The sequence below is a fragment of the Enhydra lutris genome, unplaced genomic scaffold, assembly GCF_002288905.1.
Source record: "Enhydra lutris kenyoni isolate GAN:26980312 unplaced genomic scaffold, ASM228890v2 scaffoldscaffold59, whole genome shotgun sequence".
Taxonomy (NCBI): Eukaryota; Metazoa; Chordata; class Mammalia; order Carnivora; family Mustelidae; genus Enhydra; species Enhydra lutris.
Window position 1 is genome coordinate 6,815,631 of NW_019154143.1, and position 25,307 is coordinate 6,840,937.

General features: G+C 37.0%; 1 protein-coding gene across 2 annotated transcripts in view; it reads right to left on the reverse strand.

Moving 5' to 3' along the window:
* The window catches only part of LOC111158505 (THUMP domain containing 2), a 40,466-nt gene that overhangs the window by 8,619 nt on the left and 6,540 nt on the right, over positions 1–25,307 (reverse strand). The window contains exons 2-8 of one of the 2 annotated variants that reach the window (XM_022520567.1): positions 22,568–22,703; positions 20,774–21,183; positions 19,783–19,860; positions 17,238–17,290; positions 15,376–15,463; positions 5,721–5,792; positions 5,079–5,193 (exon numbers count right to left, since the gene is read on the reverse strand). In XM_022520567.1, the coding sequence (XP_022376275.1) occupies positions 5,079–5,193; positions 5,721–5,792; positions 15,376–15,463; positions 17,238–17,290; positions 19,783–19,860; positions 20,774–21,183; positions 22,568–22,703 (952 nt within the window). Of the gene's footprint in view, positions 1–5,078; positions 5,194–5,720; positions 5,793–15,375; positions 15,464–17,237; positions 17,291–19,782; positions 19,861–20,773; positions 21,184–22,567; positions 22,704–25,307 lie in introns of those variants that run through there. The other variant, XM_022520569.1, reaches the window with a different exon arrangement.

Below are 25,307 nucleotides of genomic sequence, written 5' to 3' on the forward strand. Positions count from 1 at the left end.
TATGTGGATACCACGCCAGATTTCAAGTACATTTCTGCTTCATAGATTTCGTTAGAATACTAATTACCACTAAATACCGCATAAACAGACACACATGCAGTTCTGAGCTGAATTTACAGAAGCACTCACAATTATGAAAGATGTTATCTTTGACAGAAAAAATTTCCTACATTTCCAAGAACTAGGAAAAAGAAAAGCTAAACCACCACTGGAACAGATTTAATGGATTTTCTTTTTGAATACATCTGATAACAGTGATACAAAACCGGCAACACCTAACCGTCTGCAAAGGTCTTCAAATGGAACCAACAGATCAATGGCTATAGCTTCATTTGGTTTGCATGTATAAGAAAACTTGGAATTGAAAGTGAGCAAAATTAATTTAGAATAGTCATTTGATCTAAATGAAAAGTCATGCTTCACAGAATGATGGTTAATGCATTCTTCTCTAGCTGCTTTTGATAAGTGGCTGTTTTGGGGCTCAATCTCCTTAAAATAATTACTATGTTTTGGAGTAAATGCTAGATGCTTCTATAAACACATCTGTTTCATTTGATCAATGATATCCCCTTGGCCCTCACAGTGGATGATAAATGTCAACAAACATTTTACTTAAGTAATGTATTCACCAGCTTTCTTAAGATTTATTTTTTTTAATTTATTTTTTATTTTATTTTTTTATTTATTTGACAGAGAGATCAGAAGTAGGCAGAGAGAGAGAGAGGCAGAAGCAGGCTCCCTGCCAAGCAGAAAGCCCGATGCGGGGCTCGATCCCAGGACCCTGAGATCATGACCGGAGCCGAAAGCAGAGGTTTAACCCACTGAGCCACTCAGGCGCCCCTTCACCAGCTTTCTTGAGAAATGGAAACTCTTTATTAACTTTCTCATTAAACATATGCTTTAAAAAACTTATTACTGCTGAGTTTGTTACAGAATACAAGTGTTATCAAATAATAAAAAAGGATTGATACCATATAACAAACTGTAAAGCCATTATACCAAAAAACACTCAACTCTTTGTGGGAAACTTCCGATTCCCTATTTCCACATACTCTATGTACACCTAACCCATCACTTCCCACACTTCCTTCTGAGCCTGGCAGCTTCATGAGCCTTGCATAACATGACATGGGCCACAAGACACGTGGCTAGAACACCAGGGCCCAGGCCAGCAAGGGCAGGAGAGATACTGGAGGAAAACTCAGACTGATATGAAAGAAAATGCAACCACCACCTTATGGGCAGCTTCTGGGTGTACTGTAAAAAGCATGCTTTACTCCTACGAGGGTTGAAATGAATGACACCTGAGAACAAAGCACAGTTGTTAGCAATAAGCTTCTTATAAACTCACCGAAGTAATGTCTAACAGACTATAATGTCTAATTGGAAGGGAAAATGTTCCTTTTTTCTCCTGTTGACAATTTTGTTGTCTTAACTTATACATGTGTTTCTTTTGCTCAAATCTGTATCTATTACAGCTCTCTATCTTATCCTAGGAATGTAAATATATCTGTAGATTAACAAAAAACAAAGCCTAACCAATGACTAATTAGTTCCTGAGATAGCCTGTAACATAATATTCATCCGGTTCCAAACTTTCATGGTAATTAAAACTTAGGAATAAACACAAGCAAGTTCTGCATATTAAAGGATCATCTTCTTTTATACCAGTAGAAAGTCACAAAGTAAACATTACTAAAAAAGTAGAAAAAAAATCCAGTCATTAATGCACACAAAGAGAACAAAGAGAGTGATTCTGTGGAAACAAATCACGGTGGGAGTATTACTAACTTCCTAGACATACCCACGTTGACTGAGGTCTTTATTCGTGCTGTGTGTTAGGCAAAGTACTCAATGTGCTTATGGGATAAATCCCCACCACGGATTCTAGGAACTAGGGATTATCCTCATACTGTAGATGACAAAATACAGATGTCCAGGATTTTGCTGAAGGCCACACACTGGAGAAACAATGGTGGAGCAAGGATTTATACTTAGTCTGTTGGACTCTGAAGTCCCTGTGTGCTCTTACTTACTATAGTAAAAAAGATGTGAGATCCCCACACCTGTCAATGTCGAACAAAGGACAATTCTTGGGTCTCAGCATTCTAAATTGTGTTTATGATTAAAGCTTTTAAAGGTGAAACCAAATAAACACTAGGCTCTAGCTACAATGTCCACCTCTAAAGTAAAGATATGTAGTAAAGGGCTAATTATTATTATTATTATTATTTTATTTTTTTTAATTAAAGATTTTGTTTATTTATTTGACGGAGAGAAACACACAGGGAGAGAAGGAACACAAGCAGACGGATGTTGAAGAAGGAGAGGCAAGCTTCCGGCCAAGTAGGGAGCCTGATGCGGGGCTCGATCCCAGGACCCTGGGATCATGACCTGAGCTGAAGGCAGACGCTTAATGACTGAGCCACCCAGGCACCCAGGAAGGGCTAATTATTAAATAGTTAATACTGGTCCCTCTGTACACCAGATAAATATGGTTCCTTCATCTGAAATTTAATGTTAAAAGGTTAGGATGTTGAAACAATTTAAAATAGATGGCTCATTCTTTCTTCCAGAAAGTTACTCTGAGAATAATTCACAAAAGAACAATCTACAAATGACATCATGTGAAAAATGTTTCATCTCACTAGTAATTAAGGAAAACCAAGTTTGAAAAATGTATCAAATTTATAGTTCTCAAGACTGCAATCCTGCAGTACAATGATACTATCTGGTCTCAACAATGGTTTAGGGAAACCTGCCCCGCCAGCTGATGCGGGCCTGGGGTAACCAGCACAACTTCTTAACTGCTCTCTTCATCCTGAGGCCTCTTTCCCTTCTCTATACTCATTCCCTAAATCTCCTGGATTTAAATGTTACCCGTACTGATGATGCCTCACCTCTCCCCTCACACTCCAGATCTGGGTACGGGGCTACTAACGTGCCATCCTCTCTACTTGGTGCCTAATGATCCAGAACTCCAACTTGCACCCCTACACTACCATCTCCCAACCCGGTGAATGGCCACCCCACCCTCCAGCTGCTCAAGCCAGGAAGCTGGGTCATGCTTGCTCCTTTTCAGATGAGGCCACATTCAATCCAACAACAAATCCTGCTCACTCTACCTTCAAAAATTAAGTATCTGACCTCTCCTCAACACCTCCATGAATAGCACTTGGGCCCGAGCCACCTCACTTCTTACTGGATCATTGCAAGAGCCCTAACTAGTTCCTTTGTTTCCGGTTTCCATCCTCCCTGCTCTTATTATTAACATGGCACTGAGAATGATCCTTCCTTTATTTGCCTATTGGTGCCCTAGAGAACCTTTTGTTTTCAACACTTAAAAACAGTAATTGAACCCCTTTGCTTGGTTTTAAAGTGAAATCTTATGGAAAATGCCCCCCACACGAAAGTAGATAAAAATGGAGTTGGAAGCATGGCAGAGGTCAGACAGACAGCTGGGTACTTCCTTCCTGACGCCTCTGAGGCCCTCTGGAGATTGTAAAGTGCTGGAAAAATCACTGCTCTGCAACAGCTGAGGAAGCCATCCCAGTCTTCTTGAAACAGCTTTCTGAAAGAAATTAGAGTTCACGAAAGCTGATTTCAGCCTCCTCATCCGTTGGTTTCCTCTAAAAACCTGTGTCTTACAGAGTCCCATTACAAACCTTGACAGAGGGGCGCCTGGGTGGCTCAGTCGATTAAGCATCTGCCTTCGGCTCAGGTCATGATCTCAGGGTCCTAGGATCCCGTCCCGCATCGGGCTCCCTGCTCAGTGGGGATCCCGCTTCCCCCTCTGCCCCTCTGTGCACCCATCGTCCCCGCTTGTGAGCACACGCTCACATTCTCTTTCTCCCTCCCTCTTTCTCACAAAAATAAAATAATAAATAAATAAATAAATAAAACTTAAAAAGGAAAAAATAAACAACCTTGACAGGTTGAAAAAGTAGTTGTTGGCAGCAAACAACACGAGATCTTAATCAACAATGCAACTTCTTTGGGGCTGCTTTACTATGTTTTTACACATAAGTCACCCTAATACTTTCTTCCTGACACTCTACTACTTTTCCACTACAATAAAAAATTTTAAAATAACATTTAGTTCCTCCGGATTATAGGTTTAATACTGACACCATCTACTACCTGTTTATACTGTTTCAAGATAATACCATTTTCTTAGCAGGGAATTAAATGTGTTTATTTTTTAAGGGAGAAAGATGTACTAGAGGAAAGGGAAAGAAATACGTAATGTGAGGCTTGTCTAAAATGGTCTAAATACTATGGGCGCCTTAAGGAAATTTTCTTTTGACTAGACTGAGCAGAGTTGATTTCTAGTCATGTTTGTCCCTGCTGATCCCCCATCAGTAAAAGGTTTCCCACTACCTTACAGGGTGACCAACTGTCCTGGTTTGCCATAGGCATTCCAGTTTTAGCACTGAAAGTACTGGTTTAGCAAACAGGAATGGTTACCTCATTTCTATATAACACAGGAATACTGTCCAATGTGAGGCAAGGGTAAGGTAAGACAATTCAGAACATTTCAGTTTATCTGGAAGAAGTCTGAAGTTTTGGGGCACCTAGGTGGCTAATTGGTTAAGCGTCTGCCGTTGGCTCCGGTCACGAACCCAGGGTCATGGGATCGAGCCCTGCATCAGGCTCCCTGCTCAGTGGAGAGGCTGCTTCTCCCTTTCCCTCGGCCTGCTGCTCTGGCTACATGTGCTCTCTCAAATAAATAAATAAAATCTTTGAAAAAAATCTGAAGTTTTATTATTATTATACTATCCTCCTTATTTTATGCCTACACTAAGTGATCCCTGGTTATGATGTGAGAAATGGTTCAGATACAACAAACACATCTTAAAAAGGTACTTTCACTTAAATGTTTAGGGAGACTGAATAAATGTTACTAATAATGAATCTTTCAAAAAATAAGTTATAATTATACTATAGGAAATAAATCAAGGATTAACTCCAGATATATTCAACCTTTATATTAGAAAGTGAATTTTGCTTAATATTATGATTCTAAATATATTTAAATATGTTCATTTTCCCAAAAGTTTGCATTTTTAATATCTCACCTGTAACAGAGACTTTGAGTAACTCAATTTTATCCTGAAGGCCTGCAGCTTTCAGATTATCATATGCACCTAGTAACTGTGAATCACTGACATCAGCGCCCACATAATACACATCCTATGAGGAAAGAAAGTCCTGTTTTAAGTATGAGTTAAACTATCAGTTTATGTAGTTCAGAAAACCGACTTGCTTCTTTTCAAATAATGAAAATGAATTTAATAGATTTGTTAATTCAGGTTAAAACAAATTTATAGTATTTCTTTAAAATGATATTCAATGGTAAAAAATTACGAGTATTTGTTAATTTTTAAAAACTATTTTTAAAAAGCCTTATTTTACAATAACAAAAACTATTTTAAAAAAACCTTATTTTACAATAACAAATGTCTAAAGAATTTGGGGATTAGCATAATCTGTCATGACTAAGCACCAAAACTGTTCACATTTTCCTAAATTTATCAGTCTTTTAAGCAATTTAATTAACCCTTCATAATCCATTTTGACAACAGGCAGGAAATGGCAACTCATATCATCAAAATCAATAATCCTAAAAAGATAATCTACTTGTAAATAATTGGGAAGTGAATATACATACAATGATTAAAGTAAATATATTGCTTGGATTATCCAACTTTAGAACTTACTGGCCATTCTTTAGCAGCTTCCAAAAGTATTGTTCCAAGTCCACACATTGGATCTAAAACAAATGCACCAGCCTACAGACAGAAATATTGATTTGGCATTATTCAGCCTATCATAAATATGTATTATAAAAGAAACATAAATTTCAAGAGTAATGATTGCTTTTTACACCTTATTCAGAGTTTCAGGTGGCTAAAGGCATAAGGCAGATGTATGCTGGCTATGTATGAAGGTCCCTGGTGGTGTTCATGTGAGAGGTAGTATGGGGTTATGCTGCACGTGGGAACAGTCCCCGCACCTTAGAGGTTGAAAACAACACATGCCTCACGCTACACCCCCACGGTAGGGCATCGGGGGCTTCTGCTTCTTACTAGAAGCCAGGCTGGTCAAGTGGTCCCCACCTGGAGTGCTGCCATGACTGTGGCAGAGGGGAAAGAAAAGCATTACAAATGGTGTACTTGCTCTTAAAGGTGTCATGTAGAAGTGAGGCACATCACGTCCACCGCCATTTAACTGGCTGAAGCCTGTTAGTCACATGACACACATGATTTGAAGGGGCCAGGAAAGTCTAATCCTACCTGTGCCTGAGAAAACCAGAAATGTGGAGAAAAAAGGAATTATTCCCATGTTGGGGGAGTCACCATCATGTCACAATTTGTAGGTACTGCAACGATTCTGGTTCTGTTCTGAAGAATGGGAAACTATTGGAGGGTTCTGAGCAGAAGAGTAACATGACATTTACTCTTCAGAGGGATCACTCTGGATGCTCTACTGAGAATGGACCAGAGAGGGTAAGAGTCTTAATGGGGAGGCTAGTTAGGGGAAGCAGGCAAGAGAGGATGGTGACTTGAATTAAGGGTGTTATTGATAAAAGTGGTGAGAAGTGGCTAGATTCTACATATATTTTGAAGGTGGAGCCAATGGACTGGACATAGAATGTTTAAGAATGACAATAATCAGAAATTAGACTAGAGTTTTTGACCTGAGCAACTGGAAGAGTTCTCTGTTACTGAGATGGGAAGAGATGGGAAGGAGAAGCTTCGAAGGAGACAAGAGTATAGTTCTGGACATGTTAATTTTGAAATACCTCTTAGACCAAGAATGGACATCAAGTAATTTGTTGAACATATGGGTCTGGAGTTCAGGGGAGAGGTTCAGGCTACAGATAAAAAGTTGGGAACACTCAGTGTTAGTCATAAATGATATTTAAAGCATGAGAACTAGATGAGTCATCTAGAAAGTGAGAGAAGTTAAAAAAGAAAAGTCTATGGGTTGGACCCTAGTGATCTCCTAAGTATAGACATTGGTAGATGAAGATTCAGCAATGCATACTGACAGCAGCACATACTGATGTAGGAGGAGAACTAGAGTGGTGTTCCAAAAAACTGTGGAAAAAAACATTTCAGGAAGGAGAGTAATGACAGTATCAAAGTGCTAATAGGTAAGCAAGGTGAGCAGTGTCAGTGGCGTGCTGATGACGACAGCCTGATGGAATTGGGCACAAGAGAGAAGGGGAAGTGAGGAAGTAGTGACACCAAATAGGGACAACTATTTTTAAGAGTTTTTCCGTAAAGGGAAGCAGAGAAGGACCATGTGGGTTCAGGAAAGGGTTATTTTCTTAAATTGCAAGATATGTAATCAAGGGTACATGCTGCTGGGAATGTGCAGTAGAGAGAAAAGTCCTGAAGTAGGCATGAGGTAATAGAATCCAGGAAGCAAGTACTGGAGTGAAACAAGGACAATTCACTTACTGCAACGATGATAACGCAAAGTATGTGGGCACAGACTCCAAGATGTTGGTAGATTTGGTGAGGAGAACATGTTGAAGTTCTTTTCTGATTCCAATATTTAAGTCAAATAAGAAGCAAGAGAGTGAAAAGTGTGGGCAAGGAAATGACTGTAGTGGTAGAACATAGAATCCAAGCTGTGAAGGAGGGGTGAGGACAGGTGGTGAGTAATGGACAATGGTAAGGTCAAATGACTAGAGGTCCCAGGGGTTAAGGGGCTGTGTGGCAGCATGCTAAAGGAATTGAACAGGAAGGAGAAAGAGGCTAAGAGCAGGATTCCTGAAATTGAGATATTTGGAAGGTATACCCCTCTGGGTATGACAGGGTCCAGGATATGGCTAGGGTAGTTCAGTAGAGGCAGGGAAACTGAGACATTAAAGGGTCAGATTACAGAGTTGCCACTGAGATCATAAAGAACTATGACAGGAATAGCAGCTTATACTCTCATAGAAAGTATAGGAGGAGAGCTAGAGACATCTGCATGCGCATAATTTCATGGCATGTGTTTCAAACGCACAGAGAGGTTCTGGGCAGAAGGAGCAATGAGGAGCAAGCAAGACACCTACCACCTCCAGGCCCACGGTCCCTTGATAATGTTTACAGAGGAAGCAGAGTGCTCAGTGGACAGCCAAGTTTCAGTCAGAGCCAGAGGGGACCTAATGGGAAGAAACATAATGTCCTTCAGGAGACAGAGAGAGAGATTTTCCCCTGGGTGGAAATTCTAAGGGGAGTATCCCATGGATGCCCCATGAAGGGGCGGTTAAGTAAAAAGAATAAGGATCTAAATGACAATTTAGTTAAAAATAACAATGGTATGAGAACTAATTTTTATTAAGATCTTAATATGTGTCAAACATTGTGCTCTTCCTCCCCCAACATGGTCCATGGTGTAATCTGACCTGAAATATCTTAATGTCTTTATGTTACCACAGGCCCTTCTCTAGCTATGACATCTGGGTACCTGGGCAGGAGACAAGTATTTCTGTATGCTTATATTAATAACTAAGACTTACAGAACTTGATTTTCCTTGTTCGGATATGTAGGAAGGAGAACAGCTTGTGGTAAACGTGAAAAATATCTAACATCCTCCCGTTTAGATTTCACTGTTAGTGGCCCTGACATACCCAAGGTTGGATACTGGGATCATTTACGCTGTGGGTCATTATAATGAAGAAAGTCCCTGCCCTAAGAAGACACCACCTTAAAAGGATTTTACACCACCCTAGAAGGAGTCCTCCACCCTTGCTCATGGGATCAGGTAGATGACAAAATCCAGACTGGGTGACAGGCACGTGGAGAGTGAATCAGATTAAAACTGTCCGCCAACAAGCCCATAAAACCCCTTAGATCTAAACTGGCAAACCTCTCGGGTCCCTCCCTCTTTGGAAGCTTTCTATTCTCAATAAACTTGGCTTTGCTGCCCACCACTCTTCATCTGGTCTACCTCTTCATTCTTTGAAGCTGCGTGACCAAGCTTTGCGGGCACTGAAGGAAAAGAAATCCTGTAACAATTGCTAAACTCCTCCAAAACAACTGTGCTGTGCTACTTCTTATATGCTTTAACAGACGTCCTATGCTGGTGATCACATTTAGAGAAACCATTCTTACTCTAGGTTCTAGCAAGGCAAACTCACAGTAAGAAAAAATTTTATTTAACATTAGCTTTGGATATTTTAATTTACTTTCTACTTTTCTGACAAATGGATGTTTATGTCAAGATAAAGGTAACATTTCAAACTTGTATAAGGTGGTTATATAAATTTACATTTATATAATATGTATATATGTGTATATATATACATATATATATAGTTATATAGTTATATAAACTGTGGTGAGATCACTGGCAGTTTGGTAACCATAACTCTCTCTCCTTACACTAAAAGAAATTTGGACTAAAGATTAAAATCAAATAAAAAAAAATCATGGATTCTGAGAACATGATAATCTTAAAGTAGCTTTCTTCTTTTCTCTCAGCTCCAAGCTATTTAGTTCTCCTGGGCCCAAGTGATGCTCAAACGTAGAGGCAACTAGTGCTAAGAGAAAGAAAGCCTTGGGCTTCATTTGGGTCTCAGAAGAAGGAACTAGTATGGGGCCTCTTAGCTATGGCTTGATGGGAGATCAAGAGACCAGCCCTGGAGCCCAGAGGGGAAAATCACTGGAACCAGGGAGAACCTGGTCTTCAGAGATCTACAGATCTGCAGGGAGACCAGTGAAGAGAAAAGCTTTCACTTAAAAAAGTTTTCAGCATGGCTAACAGATTCTCCTTACCCTGCCAACAACCCCAGTGGCACCAGAGATCCATTTGCCTTCTGCCATTTTTAGGATTTTGGCCATTTAAAATATTTTAATAACCACAGTTGAGTCCCAGTGAGCCAACGAGAAAATAATGGCACATCCAAAGGTCTGGGGTTGGTGAGTAGCTAGAGAGTAAATAGGCAGAACAGTCCCAGCATACATCTAGTGACATGGAACTCCTGGAGGAGACAGATAAGTATTCGAACAAAAGAACTAAGAGCTTTTAGAGATATTCAAATGTAGTGTGCACACACACAAAACCTTCAGAGCTAAAAAATGATGATTTTTAAGCTAAAAATTCTGACGAATAAAGTAGAACATATCTCTATGACTCTTGCTATAGCTTGGAAGATTATGTTCAAGAATAACTCAAAATGCAGACCCAAAATATAAAGAGATGGAAACCACGTGAGAAAGGATAAGGAACTTGGAGGATAGCTCCAGGAAGCTTAACATGTTAATAATTTCAAAAGCAGAAAAACAAAGTAGTTTAAGCTAAAAAAGTCACTAAAGCAAAACAGTTGAGGCAATAATAATTAAATCAGTAATGAAAGAAAGAGTGTGTGAGACAGAGAAATAACTTTTATAATTATTATATATTCCTAATAATTATTATAATCATTATTGCCATAGCAGCAGCTAATACTTAAACACGTTCTACATGCGACGCACTGTTCTAATCACTTAATAAATGCTAATTCACTTAATCCTCACATGACCCTAGGAGTTTTTTTTTTTTTTCAAGATTTACTTATTTTAGAGAGCAAGTGAGTGCATGTGTTGGGGTGGGGAAGGAATGGAGGGAGGGTGAAGGAGAGAGTCTCAAGCAGACTCATTACTAAGTGTGGAGCCTGATGCAGGGCTCGATCTCACAACCCTGAGAATGTGACCCAAGCTAAAATCAAGAGTCTGATGCTTAACTGACTGAGCCACCCAGGTGCCCCCCTAGGAGATAATTATTTTTATCTTGTTGATGAGAAATGGAGGCACAGGGATGTAGAATATCTTGTCCCCAGTTTCGCAGTCAGTTAGTGGTGGAGCCAGAATTAGAACTCAAGCAGCCAGATACACCAAGTTCGGGGCTGAGTAGAAAACACACACGTAAGTATATCCTGCTAATACTCCTGAACTTCAGAAGATTTTTTTTTTTTCTTCCACGATTTTACTTAAATTCAAGTTAGTTAACCTATAGTGTGGTATTGGTTTCAGGAGCAGAATTTAGTGATTCGTCCCTTGTGTACAGCACGCAGTGCTCATCACAACAAGAGGCTTCCTTCATGCCCATCACCCATTTAACTCATCCCCTGAACTGTAGAGGATTAAAGAGTAAAGTATTACAAGCCTCCCCCCAGCAAGAACAGACAGCTAGACAGGCAAGGGAAAATCATACTGGCATGTATTATTCATCTAGAACACAGGAAAGTAAATGGCAATAGGAGAGCATCTACGATCTCTGAAGGAAAGGGACTGCCACTCAAGACTCTCACGTCCAGCCAAGATGGGTATGTATCCCAGGGTAAAAAACAAATTTGAGGATGGTAGGAATTTCAGACAGTGTATTATGTGGATACCACATCTGAGGAAATTACCTAAGAAAAGACTTCAACTAAGCAACAAAAGAAGCAGAGCAGAGACCTCAACAGGAAAAGACAAAGTGAAGAACAACGAGGAGAAGTGCTATACATAGTGATATGTCTGTGTATTTATCCAGAAAAGTGTGTGAGTAAACACAGTTAGAGCTTAGTGATTAAGGACAGGCTGTTTAATGTAAGTGCTAAATGAGGACTTTTGAAATGTAAGGGGCATATTTCAAGGGAAATTCTGACACATGATAAATAATTTAGTTCAATCTAATTGTTGGGGGTTGAGGGCTGAAGGGTATAAAAATGTTTCAAAGGTCTTGTTGTAAGGAGGAGTAAGGTGAGTCAGGAGAAGAGAAGAAAAGCACTCTAGAGGCCTCATATTATGATAGGGAAGAGGGCCAGTTTAGAGTGTCCTGGTAGTTAAAAATAGTGTCTTGACAAGATATGAAAGAGTTCGTATCTTGTTTTAAAGAAACAGCAGAGTCCTATGAGTTTAATCAAGAGAGCTAGGAAATAGGAACCATTAGTAGAACAGAACAATAAAGTATATCTCCAACCTCAAGGACAGAAATGAAATGATTATCAAGTAGCTTGATCAAATTAGCAAAAATAAAACTAAGAAACAGTGTAAGACGTTATAAAGAGAGTAAAATAGGAGGAATATAATCAAGTATGTCTGTCGTAATACTGCGTTCTCTCACTGGAAGACCGAGACTATCAGAGTGGATAAAAACAGAGCCTAAACCAGGCAAAGACCCCACCAAAAAGGAGAATTTCAGACCCATATCCCTGATGAATATGGACACCAAGATTCTCAACAGGATCCTAGCTAATAGGATCAAACAGTACATTAAAAAGATTATCCGCCATGACCAGGTGGGATTCATCCATGGGATGCAAGGGTGATTCAACATTCGCAAATCAATCAATGTGACAGAACAAATCAATAAGAGAAGAGAGAAGAACCACATGGTCCTCTCAATTGATGCAGAAAAAGCATTTGACAAGATGCAGCATCCGTTCCTGATTAAAACGCTTCAAAGGAATAGAGGGAACATTCCTCAACTTCATAAAATCTATCTATGAAAACCCACAGCGAATATCATTCTCAACAGGGAAAAGCTGACAGCTTCCCTTTGAGATAAGGAACACGACAAAGATGTCCACTCTCACCAGTCTTGTTCAACATAGTATTAGAAGTCCTAGCAACAGCAATCATACAACAAAAAGAAATAAAAGGTATTCAAATTGGCAATGAAGAAGTCAAACTCTCTCTCTTTGTAGATGACATGATACTTTGTATGGAAAACCCAAAAGACTCCACCCCCAAACTACTAGAACTCATACAGCAATTCCGTAACGTGGCAGGATACAAAATCAATGCACAGAAATCAGTTGCTTTCTTATAAACTAAAAATGTTAATACAGAAAGGGAAATTAGAGAATCAACTCCATTTACTATAGCACCAAGAACCATAAGATACCTGGGAATAAACCTAACCAAAGAGGTAAAGGATCTGTACTCAAGGAACTACAGAACACTCATGAAAGAAATTGAAGAAGACATAAAAAGATGGAAAAGCATTCCATGCTCATGGATTGGAAGAATAAACATTGTTAAAATGTCTATACTCCTAGAGCAATCTATACTTTCAATGCCATCCCGATCAAAATTCCACGGCATTTTTCAAACTCCTGGAACAAACAATCCCAAAATTTGTATGGAACCAGAAGAGACCCCACATTGCTAAAGAAATGTTGAAAAAGAAAAAACAAAACTGGGGGCATCACATTGCCTGATTTCAAGCTTTACTGCAAAGCTGTGATTACCAAGATAGCATGGTACTGGCACAAAAATAGACACATAGACCAGTGGAACAGAGCAGAGAGCCCAGATATGGACCTGCAACTCTATGGTCAAATAATATTTGACAAAGCAGGAAAAAATATACAGTAGAAAAAAGACAGTCTCTTCAATAAATGGTGCTGGGACAACTGGACAGCTATATATAGAAGAATGAAACTCGACCATTCTCTTACACCATACACAAAGATAAACTTGAAGTGGATAAAAGACCTCAACGTAAGTCAGGAATCTATCAAAATCCTAGAGGAGAAGATAGGCAGTAACCTCTTCAACATCGGCCACAGCAACTTCTTTAAAGACATGTCTCCAAAGGCAAAGGAAACAGAAGCGAAAATTAACTTTTGGGACTTCATCAAGATCAAAAGCTTATGTACATCAAAGGAAACAGTCAACCAAACAAAGAGGCAACCCACAGAATGGGAGACAATATTCTCAAATGACACTGTAGACAAAGGGCTGATATCCAAGGTCTATAAAGAACTCCTCCAACTCAACACTCAAAAAACAGATAATCACGTCAAAAAATGAGCAGAGACATAAACAGACACTTTTCCAAAAAACACATACAAGTGGCTAACAGACACATGGAAAAAACGTTCATCAGCATTAGCCATCAGGTATATTCAAAGCAAAATCATACTGAGATACCACCTTACACCAGTTAGAATGGCCAAAATTAACAAGACAGTAAACATCTAGTGTTGGAGAGGATGCGGAGAAAGGAGAACCCTCTTATACTGTTGGTGGGAATGCAAGTTGGTGCAGCCACTTTGGAAAACAGTGTGGAGATTCCTTAAGAAATTAAAAATAGAGCTGCCCTATGACCCTACAATTGCACTACTGGGTATTTACCCCAAAGATGCAGATATAGTGAAAAGAAGGGCCACCTGTACCCCCATGTTCATAGCAGCAATGGCCACAGTCGCCAAACTGTGTAAAGAACTAAGATGCCCTTCAACAGACAAACGGATAAAGAAGATATGGTCCATATTTACAATGGAGTATTGTGCCTCCATCAGAAAGGCTGAATACCCAACTTTTGTATCAACATGGATGGGACTGGAGGAGATTATGCTGAGTGAAAGAAGTCAAGCAGAGAAAGTCAATTATCATATGGTTTCACTTACTTGTGGAGCATAAGGAATAACACAGAGGACACTGGAAGTTGGAGAGGAGAAGTGAGTTGGAGGAAATCGGAGGGGGAGACAAACCATGAATGACTGTGGACTCTGAGGAACAAACTGAGAGTTTTGGAGGGGAGGGGGGTGAGGGATGGGGTGAGCCTTGTGGTGGATATTAAGGAGGGCACATATTGCATGGAGCACTGGGTGTGGTGCATAAATAATAAGTCTTGGAACACTGAAAAAATTAAATTAAAAAAAAAACCAGTTGTGTGTTGTGAAAAAACAAACTGAAAGCAAAGTTGAAAATAAAGCAGTGGCAAAGAAATGCAGCAAATACCTAGAAAAAGAAAGGAATAAAAAGGTAAGACATGAAATTTAAGTTTAAACTCATTAATCAAGATAAAGAGAACTTTATGTTCCAATAAAAAGGCATGATTCCTGATGAAACAGTAAAAGTTATAAATGTGCATATAGCAAACTAGACAGCAGCTGACTAAGGCAACAACTAGTAGAAGTGCAAAAACTTAAAAATATAAATATAGTAACCTAATGAAATTTTGAAATGCCCTTTTCAGAATTGTACAGATAGTAAAACAGTAATATGGCAGACATTCCTTGACTAAAAAAAAAAATCATTTTCTTCTATCCACCGAATACTTACAAAAATTGATTCAGATCTTAGTCACAGAGAAAAACTTAAAATTTAAGTAGAGGTTTTACAGGCCATGTGATTATGACATAAAAGATTTAAAATAATAAAAATGTAGCTATCTTTGGACTCAGCTTTTTTATAGTCAAAATACTCTCAGAAGTTCAACAATATATAAAACCATATCACTGTAGCAGTTCATAAATGTAAGGGCAACAGAAAGAGAAAGAAAAGGATAGAAAAAAAGAGAAAAAGAAAGGACAAGAAAGCAAGCAACCAAGATGTCCACCAATCAGCTGATTATGCAAAGGAGCTTGCTATTATTAAGAATGCAAACATTTTCCTTACCTTAATTTCAGCAAGAGAGGCCATTGCCCATGCTATGGTAGACCTGAGGCCTGTGGTCTTGATGTAAGCTCTGCTGGCTAAAGGAACCCTACAGAGAAAAGAATTTGATGATACACTCAGTATTACCGTACAGTAAAGAAGATCATGATATAAATAAAAATGACTTACCTGTTCACATTTGTGACTCATCTTAATATATTCATCTAACATACAGCTAAATATCTGTTAAATTATGGAATATTCTAACTTTTTTACAAAAATGCCTTCTCTAATTGGCACCTTGTCTAACCAGCCAGTGTGATATTTCAGAAAGGTAAATTTGTGCGGTGCCTGGGTGGTTCAGTTGGTTAAGCACCTGCCTGCAGCTCAGGTCAGGATCCCAGGGTACCCTGGAATCCCCATACCGTGGGATCATGAGCCCTTTGTCTTTGGGCTCCTTGCTCAGTAGGGAGCCTGCTTTTCCCTCTCCCTCTGTCCCTCCGCCCACTTGTACTCTCTCTCAAATAAATAAATAAAATCTTAAAAAAAAAAAAGGAAGGTAAATTTGTTGGAAAACTAAAATTTAAACTCTTAAGTGTTTGACTTATAAAAATCTAATCATATAGGAGGGAAAAACCTTTCTCAAATTGTTAATATACTTTCCTGCTTTCCCATATGGAATATACAGGAACTTTTCTTGCTGATCTGGAGTCATCAAGAGGAACATACTGTTCTGTGATGTGGATGTAGTATGGGAAGTAGGGCTGAATGGATGCTAACCCTTGAAATCTGTTTTCTAGAAAAAAAACTGCTTTTGTAAATTTGTTCTTTGCTCATTTGCATCTTTCTCAAAAGATGAAATGAAGCATGACATTGCATTGTCTAAAATAATTTATGGAACGAAGAGCTGAAGCAGACATCTCCCAAATGAGTTCACTGGCCTCCATTATGTATCACTTCATACTTTATCCTCTACCTCATCACGGTTACTATCAGTGTTTCCAGATTTGATAGGAGTTTTCAAAATATTATTTCTATCTTTCTAATGCAATGAACAAGAAAGCTTGAGAAGAGCTATTACAATAACCTTAAGCATTCTTTTTTATATCCTGGCTTACAGATGCATAAATGTGAGCTTAGAGCTAATAGGGTATTCCTATTAAATTTTTATAATCTTTACAAATATTCCATGCCTAGAATCCAGAAAAAGGGTATCTAAAGCACATTATACTATGTAAACAGGGATGTGCATATAAAATGTTCCGAAGATGCCAATGACATTTACATGCTTCCAAGGAACTGAAATCACTATTTTCATCCAATAGCTCTTTCTTCCCAGAGCATCTAGAAAAGTACCTGTTATATGATAAGTGTTCAACAAATATTTTGGAATAGGGAAATGAATCATTTGCATTTATTATCACATAGTACTCTGCAAGATTAGAGAGATACCTGAAGTAGATTTTAAAAACTGGAAATATTCTCCCACAATAAAAGAATAATGGCAATAAAATTTGTAGAATGTTCACATGTGAATTTTAAGAACTGTGCTATATTTTCTATTTTAATAAAAACTCCAGATGCTAACAGACTAAGAGCCTGTGAAAATCATTTAATAATAGAAATAATTAGATAGAATTTTCGGTATGAATCACATAATCAGTGAATGATTACAATCAAATCTTTTATAGCTCCAACCAGCCAGATTAAATCACATGCATTAAGCACAAAGAACACACTTTACTGGCTCAAGTAAAGAACTTAAATGCTTTGCCATTAGCCCCCTCAGTTATATTGACGTTTCATATTATAAATAAGAACATAAAGTTCTTACTTTTACAGACTTTAAGGGACAAACATGAAGCTTAGAGAACAATATCTACCTGAACACAGGGATTCCCACCACAGAGTAAATGTCATTTAGATGTATGAAGATCTGAAAGAACAAATAGAGAAGTTAGAACCGAACAGGAACTGCTTTACCAAATGCACTGACAACTGGAAAACTTCCATTGTGAAATTGTTTTATTTTTTAATTTACTTTATATTTTATTTTATAAATAATCCATATTTTAATTAAAAATTCAAGGCCTTGTTTATCATATAGGGAAAGATGTTCCATAATATTTTTTCTTGAGCAGAGACAAAGTACATTTTTAGTAGATTCCATAGAAAGATGCTGAGGTACACGAGGTATATGGAGACTCATGCTCTGAAGACATCTTGAGGTCTTTCTTTCCAGAGATTCTCTGAATAATCATAACTGGATCAGACTTTTCAGCATTGTGGGCTAGAGAAGACTTCCTAAACCCACCTTAATTCTAACTTCAAATAAGACTGGAGGTCACACAGGACCATCACAAGTTACACATATTTCCAGGGTAACAAAATTTTCTTCAGGCCAAAGACATCATAGCAAGGGTGATCTTTTCTCTCTCTACCATCCATAAGTGAGCTTCCTCCTCTCTACTACCCTTCTTCTGTTAGGCCATAAAGGGGATTTAAATGTCTCAAGTATAATTAGCAGCTCAATTAAATTTTAAAAATTAGATTCTTACTTTCATAGTCTGATAAAGTTTATGGAATATTCCAACTCTGCTGTTTGACCTCAAGAGCATTTGATCTCTAATACTTTGACCCCAAGGTTATTTTTACCATATAGTTTAATCAGAATTACTCCAATTTTGACAAATTTTTATAGAGAAAAGAATGACCTGGAATGGACTCCACTGAGTCAATTTAAATCCTTGATCATTAAAGCTAAACTTTCCAGTGCTTTGCATTATTTATTTTAGCAAAAGTATTTATTAGGATTCTTTTCTATTTAAGATTGATACTCAAGAAAAGATACACTGATATTTTTATATATTAAATGTTACTAAGACTAGCTTCTCCCACTATAAATTTTTTTCTCTGAATTTTGCTGAACAAAATTTGTTAAGATTTGATTCTGTTGTTAATTTTGGTCACAGTTTTTACTGTGTGATTTTACTGTTGTCAATTATGTTAATAGCTATTATTAATTATACTAAATAGCTGGTAGGAATTAAATGTGCTATATTTATTTAGGAGCTAAACTATGAGAAAAGTGTAATTTTGAGGCAGTGATATAGGGTCAAGGGGAAATGGGGAGATGGGAACCAGCAGAGTCCAAGATAAGAGAACTGAAAGAAGAAACAGAAGGAGGACACCCTCATATCAAAACGTTCTTGAGGTCAAAATATTTTTCTTTCTCTCTCTCTCTCTTTTTTAAAGATTTTATTCATTTGAGAGAGAGAGAGAGACAGACAGAGCATAAGCTGGGGGAGAGGCAGAGGGAGAGGGAGAAGCAGACTCCCTGTTGAGCTGGGAGCTGGATATGGGGCTGGATCCCAGGGCCCTCTGCTGAAGGCAGAGGCTTAACAACCTGAGCCACTCAGGTGCCCCAAAATATTTTTTATGACAGTAATGAAAAACATACATCAGGTATTACTTTATAAAAGTGAGAATATCAAATGAAAACATTGAAAAATAAAAACACAAAATGTTCTGATACGGTCAGCTATTACTGCATTCAAAGCTATAGAATAATAAATTTATGGGTCAACAAATCATGAAAATGACTAAACTACCTGTCAAATTTATCAGATAAAAGTGAAGAAATTATACATATATATATATATATATATACATATATATATATATATAAAATTTATTTATTAGAGAAAGAGAGAGAGAGAACCACATGAGCTGGGGGGGGGGCGCAGATGGAAAAGTCTTAAGCAGATTCCTGATGAGCACAGAGGACCCTGAGATCATGACCTGAGCAGGAATCAAGAGTTGGACCCTTAACCGACTGAGTCACTCAGGGGTCCTGTGAAGAATATTTTTTATAGCTAGCACTGGTTTCCCCATATAAGTGTTTCACCTTGTTTCAATGAAAAAAAAATCTCATATAACCTCATTAAGTTCATTTTGAAAATAGAGAGAAAAGAGAAAAACATGATCCCAGAATCTGAACAAAGTCACTGTTAAAATAATATTGGATTTTTTGTGGGCCTTTTGGTTTCCCATTCTTTTATTTTTTTAAACTTTATTTTAACCATTCTTTTTTTTTAACATTAGCTAGAATTTTTTATTTTAGTGATTGTTACGTATTATAGTGATTGAAGAGAGCATCTCTGCAACCGTATAATAAATTTTTAAAAATTCAACTGTAACAAAACAATTCCATCCCAAAACATCTTTGGATAAGATATTTTCACAGTGAAAAGTGCTACAAAATTACCTGCACTATTCTACTGCTAAAGAGAAAATAGACTGTTGGATCCATCTAGACATGCTTTTTAAAAAATTCTAAAGCAAAACTGAAAAGTACAGTACAGATAGTTGACATTGTTTTTAAACAATTAGGTTACAGGCATATAAAATAAAACAAACATTCAATACCTCTAAATTTGGATTCCTCAAATCTGCTTTCCATCCAAACTGTTTCATAAGAGCAATTCCAATTACTCTTCCAACTTCCTGAAAAAGCAGAAAAGTTATAGAAAAGAACACTAAAAATGAAAATTTTACATTTAAATGTAAGCAAAAACTAAAGAGTATGAATCAGACTATCTGATGGTAACTTAGGGTTACAATATTAAAATATGACACAAAAGCATTTTCTGTTCAAGACAAGAAGGCTGCATTTTACCTCTTCTAACACCCAACATATCCCATGGCATTGATATCTATTCATGTGTAATCTCGATTCTAGTAATAACCACATCATGAATTGATAAAAATGATCATTGTGGGTTTTAGGAAACAGAGGCAAGGTAAAAGATGAAGTATTTGAGCTACTACAATCCTATATGTTGACAAATTACCAGAACGATAGCATTAGACTCAATCTTTAGGGTCTATCTGACTTTAAGGCTGGCCAAAGGACCCAGATCTGTGCTCTTGTATCACTGAACTTCGTAAGGGCCAAATGATAAAGTGTTTTGAAGGAAACTGTGTTCACTCTCCTGTAGACAGTTGAGACTTCGTGTTGTATTTGTGTTTTTGCAGTCTGGGTGCTGGTGACAATCACACATACAAGGTGTAGTGTAGAGCGACCATTTAATAAACACAGAACTGAAGAAAAACCCAAAAAGCTTAGGCCAGAAATATTAGAATTTCCAAGTGTCAAGGATATCTATTAGTTTAAGGAAACTTTGGGGGAGAAAGTATAAAAAGGAGGTCATTACATGTAATGGCATACTATTACTCTTAAGCATCTGAGATAAAGTTAAAAAGGAAAATACATTTTTAAGGAGATTTAATTATATGAAATTAGGCCTGGTTATCCGCCTAGGCCGAGTTATCTGTTCTGTGAAAGGCTGCCATCTCATTTTAAATCTAAGAGTGGTTAATTCAGAAAATGGAACTTCACCCTGGGAGAGAAGTGTACCTGTGCAGTAAAAGTCTTTGCAATGGCTCCACTGCAGCGACAAGAAACTCTGAACGTCAAGTCCTTCTGGCTTGGGTCATCAGCTGCTTTTACTACCTCATTCTGAAATGCTTCTTGAGATTTTTCTCTGTTCATGAGAAAATCTCCTTGCTCCGCTGTTTCTTCTTCCATTTGCTTTTCCAGTCGGCATTCCCTGCTCTCTTGTAGCTCTTGCATTTGTTCTGTTTTTAATTTCTTAGGATTGCTGACATCATTTTCTCCTACTTTTCTTTTTAGTGGGTTAGCATCTCTTTGAGAAAGTTTGTCCTTTTTTGCATCAAGTTCAAGAAGATTTTTCCAAATTGAAATGGCACTCAACCAGCTCTCTGGACCATCATTTACAAGTCTTTGCATTTCATTAAATATGTTTCCTAAATAAATAAGATCTCAATTTATCCTATACCGAAGCCTTAAAGACAGTCTATTACATTCATCACCCCTAAATTCCATTACCTTTATTTCTTTAAAATAAGTTCTACTAAACTGCTACATGAATAGTGGGTTCACCTTCATCTGGAATTTATATAATCTAACATAAGAATATTGTGCAGAATAAAGTTCTTATTTACACTCCATACTTAACATCAAAACTATTTTAAAATTCCTATAGAATTACCTTATATTTTAGCAAGATCATTTGTCCTATGATAATATATATCTATACCTTCAATATATGCATACACCTAGAGTATTATTGATTTTTGATATAATGCTGATCTTGCCTATAAAAACTAAGTTAAAAAAAACAATAAATTGCAAAACAGAGCTCAGAAACAGAGAAAATGAATACTGAAGCTATCTTAGACCATACAACATTAGTGTACATCATAAAATGGGTTTTCATAAAGTAATGCTTCAGATACACAACCCATTCATAACTTAGGGACTGCCAGCACACTCAATACATTGTAATCTTTTTTTGATGAACAAGGTTCATCAAGGTTACCCAAGAGTAATTACTGTATTCTCTAAAGATGAGAATGTGTGGAATGCTGGGAGTAAATTATATTGACCCCATGGTATAACACCTTAGGATTTGCTGTATAATAACTTTTCTGACCTGTTATGACTTCTTGCCATTTGTATCTTTACAGACACAGTTTAGTACAGACCACAATATTACATGATCTCAGAGATTAAAACAAAGTTTAAGGCAATGTCTAGTCTAGTAGTATCTGACATTTGCTTCTATGAAAATCCTTAAATTATTTTAGTAGCATATTTATAAAATTAGAAAGTGGAGAGGGAAACTCTTAAGCCCCCTTTAACTGTAATGCTTTATAAGTGGATATAAATTTATTCAAAAACTTAAATTTAAGGTCCCCTAAGCAGGAGATTTTATTACATAGTATTTTTTCTAATTATATAATTCATTGGTTAAAATGTATAAAGTGACAGTTTTGATCTATTTACAAAGCCATGCATTCTGGATTATTACATGCTCCTAGGTCTAAATAAATGCATCTGACTGTATGTATCTCTAGAGACGGTGTCTGAACATAACTAAAATGGAAGAAATGTGACTTAGGACACTAAGGCTCAGAAAATAGGCAGCAGATTGCAAAGAGAAAAAAATTAGCTGATAATGCAATTAATATGGTGATAATATTCAGGAAATATGGAAAAAGACATAATTAATGATCCCACAGGTATGAATGAATCTTAAAAATGTAAAATGGGTACAAATTAATTATCAAGCAGAAAACTTTGGAATACAATATATCATGGGGGTAAAAGCAACAGGCATACACATACCTTTACTTACAGAAGAAACTTTAAGTGGAAACTGCTTTTTAATCAGCAAAAATAATCTTTCCGCAGATTTTAATTTTTTCAGCATATTTAAGTCAGAACAGGTGGTAAAGAAAACTTTTCCTGAAATATATTCAACCTAGAGACAGAAAAGATTAATGTAGTCCTGTGTCAGAGTAAGAATCATTTCCCTTTTCTGCTCTTAATGAATTAAAACACAGTGTCTAGATAGACAATAAAAACAACCATTTTTAAAATATGTACTATTTGTCAGACACTGTGCTAGGCACTCTGAATACATTTTCCCGCTCTTGTTTATAACAACCTTCTAAGATAGATTTTATTACCCCTGTTTCTTAGATTATGAAACTGAGGTTTGGATAGGTTAAATAACCTGTATGAAGTCAAACAGTGACCAAGATCACAATCTATGTCATGATACCTTTTGTAAAGTGTGTGTGTGTGTGTGTGTGTGTGCACATATGTGTGTGTGCACAGGCACTCCTAGGACAAATCAGTTGACCAAGGTTAACATCATCAGTAGGCATTTATTAAACACCTACCTTGTGGTCTACCAGGAAGCATCCAGCATGTGTCCTAAAGATGGATGATAATTTAATACCTATACACTGGCATACAAATTAAAATGTTAAAAATTTATAAGAAAATAACTTGAATTAAACCCAGAAGAAAACAAAAAAAGTTAATATAATAAATGCATTGATAAGCTGTAGGTACAAGGTAAAATAAAGAGCCTGAATAAGGAACCGTCATTAGTAAAAGTCTCAGAAAAGAACCCTGTGATTTGGGAAGAGAGTTTCTAACAGAAGAAAGGGCAAGATGCCGAGGTGGGAGTGACAGGCTGGCTGAAGCAAACTGTCAGTCAGTATGGCAAAATTTGCTGTGTGATTGACAGTGTCAGGTGGATGGATGGTGTAGCTCAGCCCAGCCTGATAAATGGTCATGAAAATCTGAGTACCCCAGATGGTAATGGTCAACCATTACAGACTTTGATGAAAGCCGTGACACACTGAATTAGCTAGCAGAAAAAATTACTTTAGAAGAGGCATAAAGTACTAAGTGTAGATTGTTATACTGGAGGAAGAAGCAGATTACTGAGATCGAAATAATGAGACACTTGGCTGTGGATCTGGAAAAGAGACAACAGCAAGAAATATGCATCACATAGAAAGAGGCTTTGGAGACAGGATGGATATGTTATACAAGTCAGAGAAAAAATGAAAATAAAAAGTGCACTGATGATAGAGTCTGGTGAGGTATGGCAAATGGTGTGCAATACCAATGGACTCCTAAAACTTTTGGGATCAACCTAATTATCTCAAGCTCAGGATGGATGTGGGTTGTCTTAAAAATTTCCTTTAATGGTGGCCATGGGCTGACTAAGATGGTTTGAAGTTATCTCCTAGAACTGAAGTAATGGGGAGTTTGGAGGGTCCCATGTGTTTAGGCAGCTCCCATCCAATGGGAACTTGAATTCCAAGTATTTTTGTACTCTTGATCTGATATGGTCTAATTAAGTTTTTGGGATGGTAATTTTTGGGGTTACCATTCTAGCTTGATGAAGAAGAATCACTGCAGAGGAAGCCCTAGGTTGACATCAAATAAAACCCAAATACTTCATTATATGATTAACAAGATTTGGGGACCTAATGTACAGAGTGGTGATTACAGCATATAATACTATATCATATAATTGTAAGTTGCTAATAGATTTAAATGTTCTCCCACAAAAAAGTAATGACAGTTATGTGACTGGATGGAGGTGTTAGCTAACGCTATGGTGTTAATCATCTGCAATATGAAATTTATCAAGTCAACATGTTGCACGTCTTAAATTTACACAATGGTATATATCAGTTATATTTCAATAAATCTGGAAAAACAAATTAAATAAAACGCAAACAGCTTAGGTACTAGAAGTGCAGCTGACCAAGACAGATTGAGAAAGCAGGGAATGAGAAGATTGTTTAGGAATCAACATTTAAGGGGATAAGGAGTAACAAAAATAAGAACTTCTAGTTTCTAGAACTTCTTTCTCAATACAAAAGTGACATTTTTCCACAAAAGTCAAAACTAAATAGATATCTCAAAATGCTTAGAACTTGAAAACGAAGTTTTAAAAAGTAACTTTTAAAAGTTTAGATTTTATGCTATCTGATATAAAAATATAGCTGATATTAAAGCTGTCACAAAACAAGCTAACAGACATGAACTACCTTGCCAAGACTGTGGGGGAACTGAATGAAATATTCTACTGAAAGTGTATGGTTTTAAGATTTAAGTTCTATAAGCAAACTGATGAAAACATCTAGACCAGTGATTTTAACCTAGTCAGTGATCTAGATATTAATTTGTACTTTTTAATTGCATAAAGATCTTATCTTATGTGAATATGAAGGGAAACATTTTATACAGTGAACTTCCTCTAAAAAATATCATTCTGGGGAGGTGGGAGGAACAACAACAAAAGAACAAGACTGAAAATCAAGTTAATTAAAAGGAACTAAAGGCTTAATTTATTTGGGGAAACAAATCGTAAGAAGGTTTTAAGGCATTAAAATGCTAAACATATTTTCAAAACCAAAAGCAGCATTATTCTCTTCATTTAAAAATTAACATAAGGCTTACATTCCTTTCACAAGTAATATGCATCTAATCAGAAGTAGTTTACTTTTTTTTTTTTTTGAAGATTTTATTTGACACAGAGAGAGAGAGAGAGAGA